The 19,270-nt window shown below is 37.0% G+C and overlaps 1 protein-coding gene across 7 annotated transcripts in view; it reads left to right on the forward strand.

The window, feature by feature from the left end:
• The window catches only part of FBXL4 (F-box and leucine rich repeat protein 4), a 66,995-nt gene extending 49,854 nt beyond the window's left edge, over positions 1–17,141 (forward strand). For 6 of the 7 annotated variants that reach the window (XM_032651716.1, XM_032651718.1, XM_032651720.1 and 3 more), the window contains 3 exons: positions 8,136–8,207; positions 11,700–12,012; positions 16,609–17,141. In XM_032651716.1, the coding sequence (XP_032507607.1) occupies positions 8,136–8,207; positions 11,700–12,012; positions 16,609–16,772 (549 nt within the window). In that variant the 3' untranslated portion in view covers positions 16,773–17,141. Of the gene's footprint in view, positions 1–8,135; positions 8,208–11,699; positions 12,013–13,183; positions 13,255–16,608 lie in introns of all 7 variants that reach the window. The other variant, XM_032651723.1, reaches the window with a different exon arrangement.
• The last annotated feature ends 2,129 nt before the right edge of the window (positions 17,142–19,270 follow it).

Below are 19,270 nucleotides of genomic sequence, written 5' to 3' on the forward strand. Positions count from 1 at the left end.
TCATCTCTATTCACAAGATTCTTATTATTTATGATAAACGTTAACTGCAAGTACTTCTTTAGCCATACATGATGATGTATTCTCATGAAAGGAGGGTTATAGAAATTTAACTCATTAAATAGACTTTTAAATACTTAAAAGGAAAAAGCTTTTATTTTGAAATAATTCTAGGCTTACGAAAAGTGGCATAAAAAGTACATTTTCCTCCTATATGCATATTTTTTTCCTGAACCATTTGAAAATAAGTAGAAGATATAATTCTCTTTTACCCCTGAAGGGACATATACGTGCAACCTATTCGTAAATACTTGTGCCATGGGCTGAATTGTGTCTCCCCAAAATTCATATGTTGAAGTCATAACCCCCAGTACCGCATAATGTGACTGTATTTGGAGATAGGGCCTTTAAAGAGGTAATTAAGTTAAATGAGGTCATTAGGATGCGGCCTAATCCAATATGAGCGGTGTCCTTATAAGAAGAGGAGATTAGGACACAGACACACACGGAGTGAAGACCATATGAAAACACCGGAAGGAGATGGCCAGTTTCAAGCCAAGAGGAGAGGCCTTAGAAGAAACTAACCCTGCTGGCACCTTGATCTCAGACTTCTAGCCTCCAGAATTGTAAAAATTAATTTCTGTTGTTTAAGCTACCCAGTCTATGGTACTTTGTCATGGCAGTCCTAGCAAACTAATACAACTTACAAAGGATAGCATAAGGATAACTTTTTAACATATTGCATAAAAAGTGACTTCAAGAGAAGTCCTTTGCATTGTCTAAAACAATCTGGATTAGTGTTAGGAATTTGAGCCTATTTACCTTTTCTTTGTTTGGGAAAAAATATCTGAAGTTGGGGGTGAGATGGGGCATGATAGGTAGCTCAGTAAGAATGTCATTCTGTTGCTTAGCAAGAAAACCAAGAGTGTTTTTTTAAAAGTTGGAGTTATAAATGGAACACCTGCATCCAATTTTGATTGCCTCACTTCAAGAATGATAGAGCATAAATTGAAAGAATCTGAAGTAGTGCAAAAACTGATTATAGGTATTGTAGGGGACTAGTATATGACAGTAATCCATAAGTGTGGTTCAGCAACTGTTTACTTGGCCTGCTAGGCAGGGATGACAGTTTCATGGACCCCACTGCCTTCATCTTCGTGAACTAGAAGACAAACAAAAGTAGCTGATCTTTACTTCTGTTGGATATCAACACTCTCCTCCTAGTTTCTTTTTTCTGTGCCAGTTTATTCAGCAGAGTGAATATATAAGTAAAAATGCATACCACCCTGTCTGTTAATGAAACCACCTGAGCTTTCCTACAAAAGATACATAAATGATTTGATTTAGTGCCACGAATTTGCTTTCTGACACATAGATAATGGTGTTCTCCTGACTGCGTTCTTATTTGATTTAGGGAACACATTCCTGTATATTGGTAAGTAGAAGCAGGGATGGTCTTTCTTTTAGTAAAGCAAGTGCATTTAACAGACTTAAGGAAAGGAGTGGCCTCTCACCAGGGCCACTGCTGATTATTAACTAAGATCGAACAATTGAAGCAGGAAGAACCTACTTTGGTCACCTAAATTGACTAATGCAGGCTGTCATTAGCTGTCACCTAAAAGGCAGTCCATTTCAGACAGATTTGTTTAGACAACATATAAAACAAAGATATTAATAATTACTTTGTTCTTAAACAGAATCAAGAATTAAGGTTTTAATAACTTTTACTATATTATATTCTAAAACTAACAAACTTTTAGAAGTCTTTGTGTCTCCAGGCAAGAATATGTCTATACTTCTGTTCTATCCTGGATTGCTTTATAGAAGTGCCAGTGGGAAGTGCCACGCTTTTTGGTGGGATTGAGTGTGTGTGACCTGCATGATGGGCTATGATTCAGTCACAGTTGAGAAGCTTCTTGGGGGTCAGATTCATTATCATCCACATTCATGACAGTAACCAGTATACCGGGTATAAGAAATCTACCTGGTAAGGACACATTCATTAGAGATAGCTGATTAACACATTCTCTCACTGTTGGCATGTCACAGGGGAAACCAAATTACAGTTATAAGACCTGTCTGGTGAGTTCAGAATGAGAACAGTGAGCATTAGTTATGTGACTTAAATGCTTAAAGGCATCAACACAAAACAGATTGATACCATCCTCTTAACAGGAAGGAAGGACATGCTTTTGGAAGAAAATAGATAAAGTCTTTGGACCAGTGCACCCTCTTCAGCTGAGCGTCGTTTAGATGAACAGTGTCAATCAACCAATGTGTGCTTCAGATTCCTATGCTCCCTTGGTGGTCCAACCCTTACCCCTCTGATCAAAATATTCTTTCTTTTATATAGGTAATAAGGTTACAGTCAAGTCCAGCCGGTGTGCAAACTGCCATGACTTTTTGACTGCACATCTCTGCCATCATCCATCATGGGTTGATACGGAAATTGATCAGTTTAGTCATCTGTGAGCGAAGATATATTCAACTGTGTTATTATAGGAGAGATCCACTACAGTGGTAAAAATAGGCTCTGAAAGGAGACTGCAGGGCAAGGCAAATGTGTGTGATTTAGTCTTAGGTTTTGTTCTTTCACACATATGGCTTTTTGGAATTTAACACATTATTTGAACCTTATGCTAAAATTTCTGAGACTGTGGTCTAGGGTAGGTCTACAGTTAGGTTTAGAGAACTTTCCTTTTTTTTTCCTCAAAGGCATGTATAAGACTTTATTACTTTATGTCATTTATGATCTTGAACATTCTCTTTTTAGAGAACAATCAGAAGTCTTACTTTTCTACCACAATGCTGATCTTCAGGTTTAACCTATGAAAGACAATATTATTTTCAAGTTGTGATTATGTATCAGTATATAAACTATACCGTATTATATATTTAAACTGTATAAAAGGACAATTTGGTTTATAGCAAATATCTATAAAGTAATTGAATTGAAATATTCTAAATATTCTAAATATATATAGTTTCAAGTACTTTAAATAGGTCTTAAAATACTTCAACTTTTACTCTATATTTCCCTTCCCCAAATTTAGAGATTGGAACACTGGGGCAAAAAAATATTAAATTAGAGAAAGAGAAATTCATACATATATGTAGATGGATCTTCAATTACAATAATTGAGTGACTGTGTTCTTAGGATTTCTTTGGTGGTATTTCTTATGTAAATTTATAAATTTTCATTTAATGAGCATACTTTTATAAAATCCTATCTCATTACTTATAGTTATTGCTGTGATATGTTTGAAATACATCATCAGTGAAAGTATACTTGTGATCAGGTGATGTCACTAGTCTCTCTGTTTTAGCTGGTGCATGTCTGTGATATATAAACATCTATTTCTTTAAGATGCTTTCTAGGAATCATGGTTTGTTTATTTTTTGCCGTGCCATGCAACATACGGGATCCTAGTTCCCCGACCAGGGACGGAACCTGTGCCCCCTGCATTGGGAGCACGGAGTCTTTTTTAATAAATTTATTTATTTATTTATTTATTTTTGGCTGTGTTGGGTCTTCGTTGCTGCGTGCGGGCTTTCTCTAGTTGCGGGGAGAGGGGGCTACTCTTTGTTGCCGTGTGCGGGCTTATTGCAGTGGCTTCTTTCGTTGTGGAGCACGGGCTCTAGGGGTGAGGGCTTCAGTATTTGTGGCGCATGGGCGTAGTTGCTCTGCCCCATGTGGGATCTTCCCAGACCAGGGCTCGAACCGGTGTCCCCTGCATTGGCAAGCGGATTCTTAACCACTTAGCCACCAGGGAAGTCCCGGGAGCACGGAGTCTTAACCACTGGACTGCCAGGGAAGTCCTTAGGAATCAGGACTTAGAGAAATACAGACTTGGGATCCTATCTTCCTATACTGAGTGTTACAAGTAAGGGTTGTATTCTTTATTAAAGATGAGCAACAGTTAATTTTTAACTGCAAGAATTTTTAATTGCAAAAGTTATTAATTAGTTATAATAATTATAAACCTGTATTAATATAAAATATGAACACAGTATTGCATATGTGGTTTATGTAAGGTCTCATTATAAAATGTATATGGTATGCATAATTATAACTCTACTAAGTTACAAATCTGGAATATCTAAACCATTTATGTGAGTATAAGTACCAGTTATCACTTTATTAAGTATTTTTGCTTAGCACTTTAGTAGTGTGGAGCATAGGAGATTTTGAACTTTATGGGTAGCATCTCTTAAAAAGCTGTCAATGAAAATTTGAATTCCTGCCTTCTTTTACCTCTTAATAAATTTCCTTGTAACAAGTAGAGGCAATAATAATTCTCTATAACTTAATAGTTATCCATTGGATTTTGAGGCTGCTGAACAGAGTTAGTAGGTAAATTTTAGGTTGAATATAAAAGGGTTCTTTATTTCTTTTTCTAAAAAATATTTATTTATACTTCGGCTGTGTCAGGTCTTAGTTACAGCACACAGGCTCTTCATTTTGATGCGCGGGCTTCTCTCTAGTTGTGGTGTGCGGGCTCAGTAGTTGTGGCACGCAGGCTCTCTAGTTGTGGCTCACGGGCTCAGTTGCCCGGCAGCATGTGGGACCTTAGTTCCCCAACCAGGGATCAAACCAGCATCCCCTGTATTGCAAGATGGATTTTTAATCACTGGACCATCAGGGAAGTCCTCAAAGGATTCTTTCTTTATGAACATAAATCCTACTACCAGGTGCCAGCTTCACCTAAAGTATGTTTTGAAAATTTTGTAAAAGAAATTAACATGGAGCCAGTCACTTCTTAGTGACTCCGGTTCCACAGTGATTTAAATAAGGTTGGCCTTTGTTTAAAAACTGCAAACTCATTTGAAAATGAATCTGCTGCATTGCATTATTAAAGCTGCTAACTATTTAAATTGTGTTTTAATTTTATAGAGCTACTCTTGTGCTTATATTGAATTTTACTGGTCTAACCAGCAGAATTTGTCAATTTGGGAAGCTAAAAGATATCTTAAGTCTTAAGTAAAAGGTTCATAAAATTGTTCAGTTTTTATTTCTGAATACCTTTTTTTGTAGTATGCTTAATATAGGTTTAATCCATCTATTTGTGTGTTCTACAAGGGTAAAAGTGATGCAAGTACTCGTTAAGGTAGAATTGTTTTCTTAAATTGGGGGTGGGCGAATTCTTTCTGCGAAGGGCTGGATAGCAAATACTTTGGGCCTTGCAGGCCATATGGTCTCTGTCATAACTATTCAGCCCTGCTGTTGTAGTGTGAAAACAGCTATAAACAATACATAAATGAATGGGTGTGCCATGTTCCAATAAAACTTTATTTACAAAAACAACCAATGGGCTGAATTTGGCCCATGAGCAGTATTTTCTCAACTGCTCTAAATCACTGAGACTGTGGTCTCTCTAAAATCAGGTCATTTTATGTCTGGAAGTGAAGAGGTAGTTTCTCCTTTTTGCTTTAGCATCAATAGTAGTACTTTAATTCTGAATACTAATGGCATAGAGAAAGAAGATACTAAAGATATTCTAGGAGGAAATCAGTTAGCTGGATTTGGAGAGATTGCAAGCTGATCTATAGATGTGTGCTCTATACCTGGGTACTCCCACCGTCTCTGGCTTATCTTGAGCTCTGCTGGAGGAAGTCAGGAAACTGTTAACTTGTGCTTTCTCACCTCAGTGCTACCAGTCAACCCTTTTATTTATCTCTATTTGACTCCTTGTTACATTCCTCACAGCATCCCTTCCAAGGTCATCCTTATCCCCTTATAGCTTGGTCTCAGCATTTGATCTCACATCTCTTATTTAGCAAAGATGTGTGATATTCAATATGAATCTCTTATGTTCTATGTTAGTTCCTTTTTTAAGGTAGGAATGAAAAATGATAATTCTACTACTAAATGAATTTTTTTAAATAAGTTTGTTTATTTTTTAAATTTTATTTTTGGCTGCATACGGTATTTGTTTTTCTCTTTTTGGCTGCGTTTGGTCTTCGTTGCTGCGCTCGGGCCTTCCTTAGTTGCAGTGAGTGGGGGCTACTCTTCATTGCAGTGCATGGGCTTCTCATTGCGGTGGCCTCTCTTGCTGCGGAGCACGGGCTCCAGGCATGCAGGCTCAGCAGTTGTGGCGTGCAGGCTCAGTAGTTGTGGTGCACGGGCCCTGCCGCTCCGTGGCATGTGGGATCCTCCCAGACCAGGGCTCAAACCCGTGTCTCCTGCATTGGCAGGCGGACTCCCAACCACTGCACCACCAGGGAAGCCCTAAATGAATTTTTAATTCTCAATTTAATATGCAGACTGTGTAAGTTATTATAAAATATTTGCCTGAATAAGTATAATAGGCCGTTAATTCCTCTTCTACGACTTGAAATGCATCTACCCTTACATAGGTGTTTTTTAGATACATAATTATGAGAATATTAATTCAAAAGTGATCATAATGTATAGTAAAGTTATGTAATTTTCAAGCATGTTTTTAAACCCTGAGTCATGATAAAGGTCACTTCTGAGAAAGTATGTGAATGGATGGAGGGATACACAAATAGAGTAGATAAGCAAAGAAGGCAAAATGTTAAGATTTGATAAATCTGAGTTGTGACTACGTGGGTGTTTATTGTCTTGGACTTTTGTACTTGTCGCATATGTGAGGTTCTTCACTGTAAGGAATTTAAAAATAGATGACCAAACAATTTCCATGAATCATGAATGAGGTATATGTATATGTATTTTTTTAATTTAAAATTTCTTATCCACAAGAGTATGTGGAATTCTCTCTAAAAATTCTCTGCTATGTTCTGGATCTTGCTCTGGGAAAATCTTATAAAACAACTTTGTGATAAGATCTGGTACTTTAATAAAAACAAACCTAATGTCATTTTCCCATCAGTAAGTTAAAATAGCTAAGCGTTAACGGAGAATCTGAAACTTATCTTCATATACCTCTTCTGATGTCAACATTCTGAGAGCTACGTGGCATTGTCTTATAAATGTTATAAGTTGTGTTGAAACTTAAGCATAAAATCAATATAAACTTTTTTTTTTGCTTAAATTAAAAAAAATGCACAACAGTGAAACAATTAGTCTTAAGTTTGGTACCAATCTAGGGCCTATTATAACTACTATTATTTTATTTTTGCCCTAAGTTTATTTTAAATGAAGTACTTTGTTACTTTATTTTCTCAATAAGAATCTGAATAAATGTTTTGTGTTGTCATTGGCACATTCTTCAATCCCTCCCCAACTGATAATTTGTTCACTTCTGAACACTTGGAATAGATTAAACAGAGGCTGTATAATATCATCTTAATTTTGTTAGATATGATTTATTTAGTTCAGATGTTTAGAAAGTTTGCCACATGTTTGTGTAGTATTTTTTTAATTTATAAAAGAAAAAACTAAAAATCTGAATGCTTTGCATTGCTCGTTTTTAAATTTTTCATGGCAGGCATGTCATCAAGTGAAATTTTGACTGTTCAGAGATATTTCAGGAACCATGATTATGTAGCAGTCTCGGACACCTTTGGGTTTCTTTAGTGGTGAGACCGTTTCCATTGCACAGGATGGATGGGCTGAAATGGCAGGAACATGACTAGAAAGTGCACGTTTCAGTCAGCATGGTGCTAGTGACAGGTGCTCGATGGTTGTTGGGATCCTTGTCAACAAAGAGAATTCTTTGACATTAAAGTCACAGGCTCAATCCTGATTTGGGGTGGCTATTGGCAGTTCCATCAGCCTGCAGCTGATCAGTGAATGTCAGAGCTGCCGCTGTTCTACAGTTGTCACCAACCCTTGGTGCTTTTTTTTTTTTTGGAGGGCGGGAGGGATGGTTTATCTTGTCTTGTTCAGCCTTCACCAGGCTTTCAAATTGCTTACGTTTGGAAAATGCACTGAGAGGTCATAGGGAATATAGGTGTCTTTAGGGCATGCAAAATCATATACAGAGTGACGACTTACTACGTGGAGACGAGTAATGATTACCTTGACTCCAAGCCAATCAATGGTGTGAACACCTGGGGACTCATTAAATGGCATTTGTGGTGTTTGTAACCGAGGTTTTGAGCTCTATTTCAGGAAAAGCAGTGACAGCCTTTAATGTCTAATTGACCTCTTCTCTTTGTTTCACTTTCTTGTCCTTTCCTTATTTGCCTCTGATGTGGTTCCTGATGGCAGCAAACAGCCCTGCTCAGCGTTTTGAACTTCTGTTCAGAGCTTCAGCACCTCAGTTTGGGTAGTTGTGTCATGGTAAGTATTGGAAAATTCTTTATTCTCAATTGCTGCTTCCCTTTTTCTTCCCATGGGTGACTTTTATCCTGACCCTCCCCACACCCACCCACAGCTTTTCAGATTTATGGATAACTATGTGCAAGCCGCTTTAAAACATTTTTCTTAAATGGGAGAATTTGTCTTTGAAGCATTGACATTATTTATCTGTGAGAACAAGGAAAGAAGTATAGCGTGGTGCAAGGAGTGTGGTTCTGCCTCAAGCCAGATGTTATCTCAGACAAGCTATTTGCTCTCTGGGCTTCTTTACAAAGTAATATATCAATCATACCCAAATGCCAGTAGTCTGGTAAGTTTTTCACAAAGCTAATTTTAGTTTTTGAGTTCAGAGATTATTTTCTGGAAATGCTGATGATAGTAGATAGGTTTATTTTGTTTGTTTTACTGTCCTTACTGAGTAAGATGAAAAGATGGACACCAACCTATGTTGGAACTAATTTCTTTAAAACGTTACCGGTCTGTGAAATCCAAAAACCTAGGGACTGTGGGAATAAATAATCTTGAAAGTCCTTTCAGATATAAAATTATAATGTATATGTCATTGGAAGAGTTCATGGGATGAATTAAATGTTTTTCAACTAAATTACATGGTTAACAAATAAGACTGACACTCAAGGGACAGTAGACCTCTTGTGTGCGCGTGTGTGCATACGTGTGAGCCTGTGTGCATGTGTGCACACTCACAGGAAATGCATCTCCCAATATAACTGACCGTGGAGCGATCCATACCTCTTTATTTTCTTACCTGCCCCCCCATACCCAAAGCAGATTCAGGAGATCCTAAACCATTCCAGTTTTGCATCCACTTATTAGGAAGACCTGAATAAGCGGACGGTTGCAAGATCAGAGAAGTGTTTAGGCCTTATTAAACCCCAGGTACGGGCTCAGGCCCATCCCGGTCTCCGGAAGCAATCTGAGAGCCCGCGAACTCAGCATTAGGTTTCCCTTCTGGTCAACTTTTTACGTTAGCAAGGCATTTCATGGGCTTCTGTTGGGTCCTTCTAGTGGCTCTTCTAGATGGGCTCAGTGACACTCCATGGCACTTTCTGTGACAACATACCAACCAGTTACTGTTACTTGGACTTTGCTTATTGTTAGCCTGCCTTCTTTAGATTGGTAAGGACCCTGCTCTGACTTTGGCCAGAGGTATCTTATTCTGCCTGTTAATTACCTCCCCATAACCTAGAGCAGCATCCTCTAGAAAAGCAGGCCTCTAATCACAGACACTTTCGAGTTGGAATTATGTATGTTTATAGTTGGAATTAGGTGTAGTTGAAGTCAGCATTTTCCTAAGTTGACCTATGGAACATTAGTCCTAAAAGATATTCAAGTTAAAAAGTTGTGTATTGTAGGGGGAAAGAAGGGGGAATAGGAATTCTGGGTCTAAATTAGGAAACGATGCTCCTATATCCTCCCCCTGGAGTTTTCAATGGTATGTCCTGCAATAAAGAAACAGTTTGCCTTTGCTTAAACCAGTGTTTTCCAACTTTACCTGACTAATGAACCCATTTTTTCATGTTACATCTATTATTATGTGATACGGCATGGGAAATGCTACTTCAGATAAACAGACCATTTTTAAATTAAAGTATGTAGTTACCAGTATTGTTACAATTGATATTGATTTGCCAGGAAATGAAGTTTTAAGGACTTGACATCCGAAGTTCAGAAATACTGCTAATATTGCCGATACTGCTACTAACGTGATGATTGAAACATTTCATACTTGTCACAGAAGTACTGTTCTTCACAGCAGGTCTGGGTTCACCAGGACAGTAACACAGACAGCTCTTGGTTGATACTTTAATACCATGTTTATTTCAGTTTCTTTCCTGTCAGCTGACCAAAAGGCAGGATGATTCATTTGATATTTTATTTTTGACTATCAAAATAATAGCAATCAGAATCATGGGTTTTGGAAAGCTTTTAATTTGCTTCTTCCCAAAGGAGCTAATTGGCTGCGCTAAGGATCAAAGCTACAGTTTTGTGTTGTTTGGGTCCACTCACTTAAGAAGATAGTTGTATTTACCCAAATCGATTTCTCGTGGTCTTCTGCATGATTGTTCCTGAAGAACCTTAGAAATCATCACCACTGTTTCTAATCTATCAGCTCTTTGGTTCTGACTCAAAATATAGCCCCCAACCTGTCCACTTCTTCAATGCCACTGCTTCACCTTGATCCAAGACCCAGCATCTCTCCTCTGCGCTAGTGCAGGCCTCTTCACTGGGCTTCCTCCTCCATTCATACCCACCTTAGACCATCCTCCAGAGCCCGGAGGGGTTTTTGTTTTAATGTGAATCATATTTGTTTCAAACCCTCCATCGATCTCCTTATAGTTAAAATAAAAATTCAAAGTCCTTCACGGCCTGATGGCCTGGCCCCTGCGTAGCTCTCTGGCTTCACAGCCTGCCCTCTCTCACTCCCCTTGGGCGTGTACCCATCGTATTTCTGTTCCTTGAATGAGTCACGCTCATTCCCGGAGATCCCGGCAGTCACCACTCCCTCCCTCAACCTCTGCCACTCTGATCACTCTCATGTCACCCTGTTTTATTGTTTTACTTATCACTCTCTGAATTTATTTTGCTCATTTATTTGTCTGTATGTCTTTCCAAGAAATGTGAACACAGTGTTTTTTTTTTTGATTCACTGTTGCTCCTAGCATCTGGAGTGATGCTGGCACATCGTAGATGAAAATATGAATAAACCAATGGACAAAAGGAAGTGATCATGGGAAATGTTTGCTGTTTTGTTTCCTTTTGACTTCTGATGATAATGCTGATACCTGATTATAACAAAATCAGATGAAACTCCTAAAATAATCTGTTTAAAGAAACATTATTAAAACATTCAAAGCCCATGAACTGAAATGTTTAATTCTTGAATAGTAGAAGCTTATCCCACGATCATGAGGTAAATCATTGGACACCTCCAATAACTGACAGCAGCTAACTTATCACAATCTAAATTATTTTTCAGCTTGCATTTTCAGTCCCCAAATGCCTCATTTAACCCCAAACTAGTATCCTTATTAGTACCATCAGCATATTCACTTACTATTTTAGAGCCTAGCTAAGTGCATGCCTTTATCAGGGAGATCTTACATGTATCGGAGTAGCAAGAGCACTGTCAAAATGGGAGGCATACAAGGACAATACATAATCCTCCAATTCTTTAAGAGGGACTGAGGGTTTCAGACTGCTTTGGGATTTAATTCATTAACGTCCTCTGTCTGGAATTCTGTTAAATGGATTTTTAAGTAAGTGATTACTCTCGCTGTTTTACGAAACGGTGGCAGGTCTGTGAGATGAGTGGGCACATCTGTGTTAATGGCAATGTGGGTATGTTTGCACAGAAGCAAACAACAGGAGGTGATTAAGAATGCTTTAACATGCTCAAAACGGTTTGTATTTCTGAGCATAATGTGGGAAAGATTGAAATTATTTGATTTCCAGATTGAAGACTATGACGTGATAGCTAGCATGATAGGAGCCAAGTGTAAAAAACTCCGGACTCTGGATCTGTGGAGATGTAAGAACATTACTGAGAACGGGATAGCAGAGCTGGCTTCTGGGTGTCCACTTCTGGAGGAACTTGACCTCGGATGGTGCCCTACTCTGCAGAGCAGCACCGGCTGCTTTGCCAAACTGGCACGCCAGCTTCCAAACTTGCAGAAACTCTTTCTAACAGCTAACAGGTCTGTGTGTGACACAGACATTGAAGAACTAGCATGTAATTGTACCAGATTACGCCAACTGGACATATTAGGTAAGGATACAATCTATAAATTTCTTTTAAAGCCTTGACATAAAAACTAACCTCAGACTTTTTATAGGGAGAAAAAAAATTCTTGGATACGATAAAAATGTTGTCCTGATAATTATAACTGTACTTAAGTAAAAGAGTGAGGGCAGTAACAGAATTTTATAGTTGAGCCTATCAGAAAGCTCTAAATAACCATAATTCTTGGTCTAGTAAGAAGAGTGAGAATTTGTGTGAGCTGTGTTCTCTATTATTATTGACAGATAAGAAGTTAATCCGTTTGTTTAATGAATTCAAGACACACACACACACATATGGCTTCTTGATGTTAAATTCTTGATTAAGGAATCTTGTGAAATTTCCATCCCTGATGATTCTAGTTTTTAGGAATAGTTCTACCCTAAGGCAGAGCTATTGAAAATCCTTCCCAGTGCTGGGATTCCTTGTGTCTTTTTTGCAATTTACAGCCAGAAACCCTGTGATATTTTGTTACTTCTGACACCGGCCAGAAGTGCTAGCAATGCCACGGTTATAATTGCCCACACAGTGGTGAACCCAGATAGCACTTGCACTGTGTTGCTAGTAATCTATTAATACTAACAGATTAGTCCTTGAAGTGCTAATTATATCCTTTACTGTTTATTGAACATTCAACCAAAGGGGAACCTGAAGATTTTCAACACTTATGTTTGTAGTTTCAGTTAAAATCTCTCCACAGTCCAGGCTTATGGTACATTTGTAGATGTTGCTTATATAGTTGCATGCTACTTATTCAAGTTCCTTGTAGGCAGAAATTCTTGCTTAAAAATTTAGGAAGGGGAAATTAGGCATATGGGATTAACAGATACAAACTACTGTATATAAAATAGATAAGCAATGAGGATATATACGCTGGAATTATATCAAGTATCTTATAATAACCTATAATGGAACATAATCTGCAAAAATTACTGAATCACTGTGCTGTACACCTGAAACGAACACAATATTGTAAGTCAACTGTACTTCAATAAAAATAAATAAAAATTTAAAAATCAATAAAAACAGTTGACTAAAAAAAAACCTTAGGCAGAAATTCTTGCCTATTATATGTACACTTTAGGCTAGATACTTCATCTGTGTTATATTCTCCTTAATCTTCATCGCTCAGGAAGCTGGTATCATTGTCTTTTCATAGATGAGGATACTGGAGCCAGCACTTAATATGTGGCAGAGCAAGGGTTCACGTACAAGGGTTTTGTCTCCACGGTCAGTACTGTCTTTTCAAAACACCACACCACTTACCTTGCTTGTTTCTTTGCCTGCCTATCTACCTTCCCCCTTGAATTAGCCTAGACTTTTTTTAATAAGGTAATTATTTTGAAACATTCAAGAAAAAGTCATGAATTCACAGGGACAATGAGGAAAGGCAGTCAAGGGCCTTTTAAAACGATCACTGATTGCGTCAGGCTTCACCTCAGAGGATGGTGCCATTGTTGTTTAAAATCTAGTTTACGATTCTCCCTCCAAAAAACCCTCAAATAAACCCAAAACACATACACTTGAGATGGAGAGTAGCCAGTATCTGAAAGATGTGCTACCAAAGAAGTCGGTAACACTGATCCCAAAACAAAAGCACAGTTGTGATGAGCAGTGGGTTCAGTTGTCAGGTGGCCTAAGTTTGGTCTATAAATGTATGAATTACTTGACAGAGACATAAAAGAAAAGCAGGTACGAAGTATAAAGACTTCTTTTTGAAGACATTTGTGACTTTCATGAGCGTAAGAGCAAGGCAGTATCATTATTTATTATGTCAAATCTAATTACCGATGCAAGATGACTGTCATGCGAATATATTGGAACGTCTTATTTCAAATATAAAGAGCACAATGAAAAGTAATATCACTAGTAGTCAATAATTAATATTGTTAACAACAACATGACTATGTGCTTTATACTGTTCTGAGCATATATTAACTGATTTAGTCATCACAACAACCTTATGAGGTAGATATTATTAGCCACAGAGGAGGAAATGGGTGGAAATAGGTTAAGGGATTTGCCCAGGGCTCATAACTAGTAAGGAATCTGGACTTGAACCAGAGTCTATGCTTCTAACCACTGTGCTATATTTTCTTTACTTTTGTTGTTTTTTGGTCTCCTTTCATCGTTTAGTGTTAGAATCCTTTTTTTTTTAAAAAAAAGTATTCTTAGTTAAACCATGCTGATATTCATTATTTTATGTGTCATTTTGTGATTAGCACATATGAGTGTTAAGTGGCAAATCTTCGTCATACTAAACGTACTTATCGATCAGTACAAAGCCGAATAAGACACAGTCCCTGTCTTCAGGAGTTGAAAACCTAGCAAGAAGGAATAAAACAAGCATATAAATAACTGTAATGCAAGCCAGAAGCAAGTCCACTTTGATGGGGCTCAAAGAAAAGAGAGTATATATATGATCAGAGAAATAAGGAAAAGCCTAATTTAAAAGGCTAATAGATATTTGAAAGGTATCCTTAAAAAGTGAGCAGGAAATTGGGGGAGAAGGGCATTTTAGGCAGAATGAATAGCATGAAACGAAAGCAAAGGTGTTAAAAGTACAGAATATCTTTAGAGAATAGGCAGTCTAATTTGATCTAGAATGTTGGTATAATGGAGGGTATCCTGGAGAGTTTTGAGCACCAAGATGAGAAGTATGTGCAAAATTAAACAAGGAAGAGGTTTTACTGGGTTTTAATTAGGGATATGAGTGATATTATTTAGAGCTGTGTTGTAGGAATACTTATCTGGAAATGAGTAGTAGGTGAATTGGAGAAGGAAGAAATCAAAATCTAAGAGATTAGCTTCAATAATCCATCTCATGAGGGTCTATACCAGGGTGATGGCATTGGACAGTTAACCACCATTCCTTCATTTTTTCATTCATTACACACTTATTGAGCATATACTGTGTTTGGCATTATTTTAAACACTGGAGATATTCAGTGCCCTGAAGGAGCAAGCTGACTGAAAACAAAATTGTGTCCTAAGTAGATAACAAAACAACAGCACAAAGTACCCTGGAAACATAGGACAGGTGACCCTAGCCCAGTTAAATGTTCAATCTCTGACTTCCTTCCCTAGCATTCTCTTAGGCTTCAGGAACTCCTAATTTATCAGGAAACTCAGATTCTAATGACCAAGACTGGCAAATAGAAAAAAGTCACAGCCCTAGGTGAAAATCTCCACAGAGCCAAATGGCTTGGGTGAGGTTCTCTGATCTTATATAACAGAAACCCCCTCAAGATAACTTAAGCATACGAAAAAGGCGATTATTATGAAGATACAGGTGTCCATCTCAGATCCCATGGGTAGAAACTGGGTATGGTCAGACCTCAGGAGAGACTGGAAAACCATCAAAACGCGAGGAAGCTTTTTTCTCTTTTTCGTTCCTTCTCCTATCCTGCATACTCAGGCCCCTGTCCCTAAGCCACACCCTCTGCCGCTGTACACTTACAGAGACATTTGTGTCTGCTTCTCCCTTTGGTTTTGCTTTGTTCTTTTCTTGTCATGCTGGCCATCTCTGTTCCTCTGGGTACACATGGCTAAATATAGCAGCCCTGACCCAATTTTCCATGTCTTTAGTTCAAGAGATCAAATGGGCACTGGAGGCTTTACTGAATCCCAATTCTAAATTCCCAGGAGAATCTGCATTGGTTTATCATGGGGCCAGTCGCAGCCAGGGTAGCAGTATAGTTACAGCTTCTGGTAGAAGTATAGTTACTTCTCCCTTCTCATGGCAGGGAGGGGCGAAGAAAGGATTTCTCAGAGAAAAAGGCATAGACTAGTGTTTCAGAACATTTAATCCCCATCCCAGGTATATATATGTAATACGATTGTGATCATTATTTTTTCTCCTTAGAAAAGCTATAGTTACAACAGATGACATCTTAGAGCTTAGTGATATTTGGTACTTATTGAGTGCCTGCCGTGCATCAGGTGCTTTACATAATTTATATGATTTATAACCCATCCAACTATCTCATAATCACTTCAGATTTAACATGGGCTAAATAGTACTCATCATCCATCATTTGTCTTCCAGTAATGACATTTTATACCTACCACTTACTGTAGAACTTATCAAATTGTGTTGTAGTTATTTGCTTTCAACTCTAGTCAATGAGTTCCTTAAGGCAGACACGTGTCTTACTCATCTTTGTATCTCCAGTGCCTGAAACAGAAGTTTCTACAGGGTAGTCGCTCAGTAATTGCACTGCATGGAATTAGAGGTTGAATCATTAAGTATTGCTGTCTGATTTGACCCATGGGTTCAGGAAAATGAGATGTGTAAACAGTTTTGAACTGGGGTGAACAGAAATAGGAAAGTCTGGAGGAGCTGATTGGAAAGGGTAGGAGGTAGGAATGAAGATAGAATGGGTAGAGATTGAAAAAATTCAGGTCCTAGATACCAATTTGGCTGGGAAATTTTATTTTTTTTTAACAGGACTGTTTCAATATGAAGTCTTGTTTTAAGAAATGTTTTTAATTTGTAAAAGTCTATTTTAAATAATAAAAAGGGGCTTTTTCAGGATATTATATAAATGTTATATAATATTTTGTTTGGTTTTTTTTAAACAGGAACAAGAATGGTAAGTCCAGCATCTTTAAGAAAACTCCTGGAATCTTGTAAAGATCTTTCCTTACTTGATGTGTCCTTCTGTTCACAGATTGATAATAGAGCTGTGCTAGAACTCAATGTGAGCTTTCCAAAAGTGTTTATAAAAAAGAGCTTTACTCAGTGACTTCATATATGTCTTATAATAAAATTAATGTGCTTTTGTAGGGTTTTGTTTTGGGGTTGGTTTTGTTTAGTTTTTATAATGGTGGGAATATCTTAAGACATTTGTGGATTTTAAAGAAAAATATGGAAATGTCCATTAAATCAGTGACGTAAACAAATGTTTTCACAAAATATTGTAAGCACTTTCCTTCAAGAATATGTGAGTGGCTCATTTTTTTTGTCTTATGTTAATCAGTGATATTGTGCTTTAGTCAACAACTAGATGTTTAATAAGAGAGTAATATGGAAATATTTTAACTTATTTTGAACGGAGCACTTTGAACAATAAAATATCATGATATTTATGCAAGAATAAAGTTAATTTTTCACACTTCCATGTAAAGATGCCTTATTAATTATAAGCCTTATGACCTGGCCAGTATTTCTTTTGGTATGTACAAAATTGTCAGAGTTGGTTGGAGAAAGAATCTTACTTTTTATCTGTTAAGATTATTTTTTACGTTGATATACTAATTCTTCAACTTGAAAGTTTTCAGTTTTTCCAGTTTTCTTCTGATATATTTATCTATTTTACTACTGGATAATAACAGTAGTAAAATATGGGCATAATCAAGAACAAGAGGTAAACTATTAAATGAAATACTTTTCCAGCTGTTCAGCAGATGCCTTAAAAATTTGCCAGAGGGAAAGGTTTAAGACTTCTGAATTATATGTGGATTTTATTTTATTTTATTTTCTCTGCCCCAGCACCTTAAATGATTAGAAATCAGGGACAGTGGAGAAAACAAAGCAAACATTGTTTTGTCAAATAGTAAATTGATTTAGTTCTGCTGCTAAGAAAGTAGACAGAAAATATTTTGTGGAATGAAAAGGCAGGGCTGTTTTGAATAGCAAACTAATACTAAATATATAGTGTAACAAAATTTACTTTCCCACACAGGGCAAAATGTTAATTTCCAATATCCACACATCCTAGAGTGATCCTGTAGAACTCTGCTGTCCAATACAGCAGCCACTAGCCACATGTGGCTATTTTATTTAATTTTAGTTAAATTTAATTAAAAATTCCATCCCTCAGTTGTACTAGCCACATTTCAAGTACTCAGTAGTTACCTGAAGCTAGTGGTTATCATATTGGACAGCACTAGTCTAGAATTTCTTGCTATAAGGTGTAGTCATTTAAGAAAAAGCATATTTCGTTTAAAAATTAGCACAGTTAATATATATCTCTAGGAAATTTTTGAGGATACTCTCAATAGTACATATATGAAAGCATTTTACCCCCAAAGTAAAGCTAGTGGAGTTATACATATGGAAAATAGTAGGCATTCAGTAAATACTGAATGAATAAGAATATATTATTGAATTAAGCCATATGTCAAATTTAAAAATTATAAGTGTTATAAATTACTAGTAGTACTGTGTTTATTCTTCTGTAGAATATAAAGAATGTAATACGTGACATTTAAAATATTAAAATAGTAATCCAATCTCCTCCATGTAAGAAACCATTGTATGAGAGCTGCTGTCTTGTTGGTATGCCCCACGATGTCTTCTATTTAATGGCAGAAGCAAAGGGCAGTTGGAAAAGGGCTTGGTTATCCTCTATTATTAGCTTCATGCATTTGGATTTTCTTTTCACCCAGGAATGTATGTAAACATCTTAAATGTTTTATTCAGTGGACGTTTTAGGAGGATGAGATTTATAATTGGACTACCAACTGGGTGAAGCAGTGCTTTTGTCTTAAGCTAACAGCTGCCATTGAGTTAATGCTTACTTTGTGCCAGGCACGCTTTCCTGTGTTTTGCATTTACTAACTCACTTAGTCCTCTTAACAACCCTGTAAAATAGATACCATTGCTTACTCCCATTTACAGGTGAGGCAGAGAAAGATTGAAGAACTTACTCATGATCCCATAGCTGCTAATGGCAGACCAGCAGCATACAGACTCAAGCCATCCAGCTGTAGAGACAGTTCATTCAATCCATGCTTTTAAAAGTGTCCAGGTAGTATCTGGTTCTAGAGCAGAGGTCAGCAAAAAATGTTCTGTAAAGGGCCAGATAGTAAATATTTTAGGCTTTGTGGGCTAAGAGGCAAAATGGAGATTATTATGTAAGTACTTATGTAACTAAAGAGAAAATGAATTTCCACAACGTTTTTATTGACAGAATTCAAGACATAAGAATAATTGAGAACAGTTTTTTGTATTACAGTTCTACTAAGAAGAAGAAAGAAATACTTTGGGGGAGGATATTTCACTTAATTGGGATTCAGTGTTAATATTTCCTGTCATCAAAATTGATTGTACATATTCATCTGTTAATGTTGATCTATAGTAAGATTTTACATATTTTGTTTTTGAAAGTATCTTTTCATACAGATAAGTATTGCCAGATACTTACATTAATCCACGAGAAAATGATTTTCATGGAGAGTATTTATCACTTGGAAGGCATTGAAAGAATTCCATTAGGTTCTTTCTTCTCTTGATATTTTT

The sequence above is a fragment of the Phocoena sinus genome, chromosome 12, assembly GCF_008692025.1.
Source record: "Phocoena sinus isolate mPhoSin1 chromosome 12, mPhoSin1.pri, whole genome shotgun sequence".
Lineage (NCBI taxonomy): Eukaryota > Metazoa > Chordata > Mammalia > Artiodactyla > Phocoenidae > Phocoena > Phocoena sinus.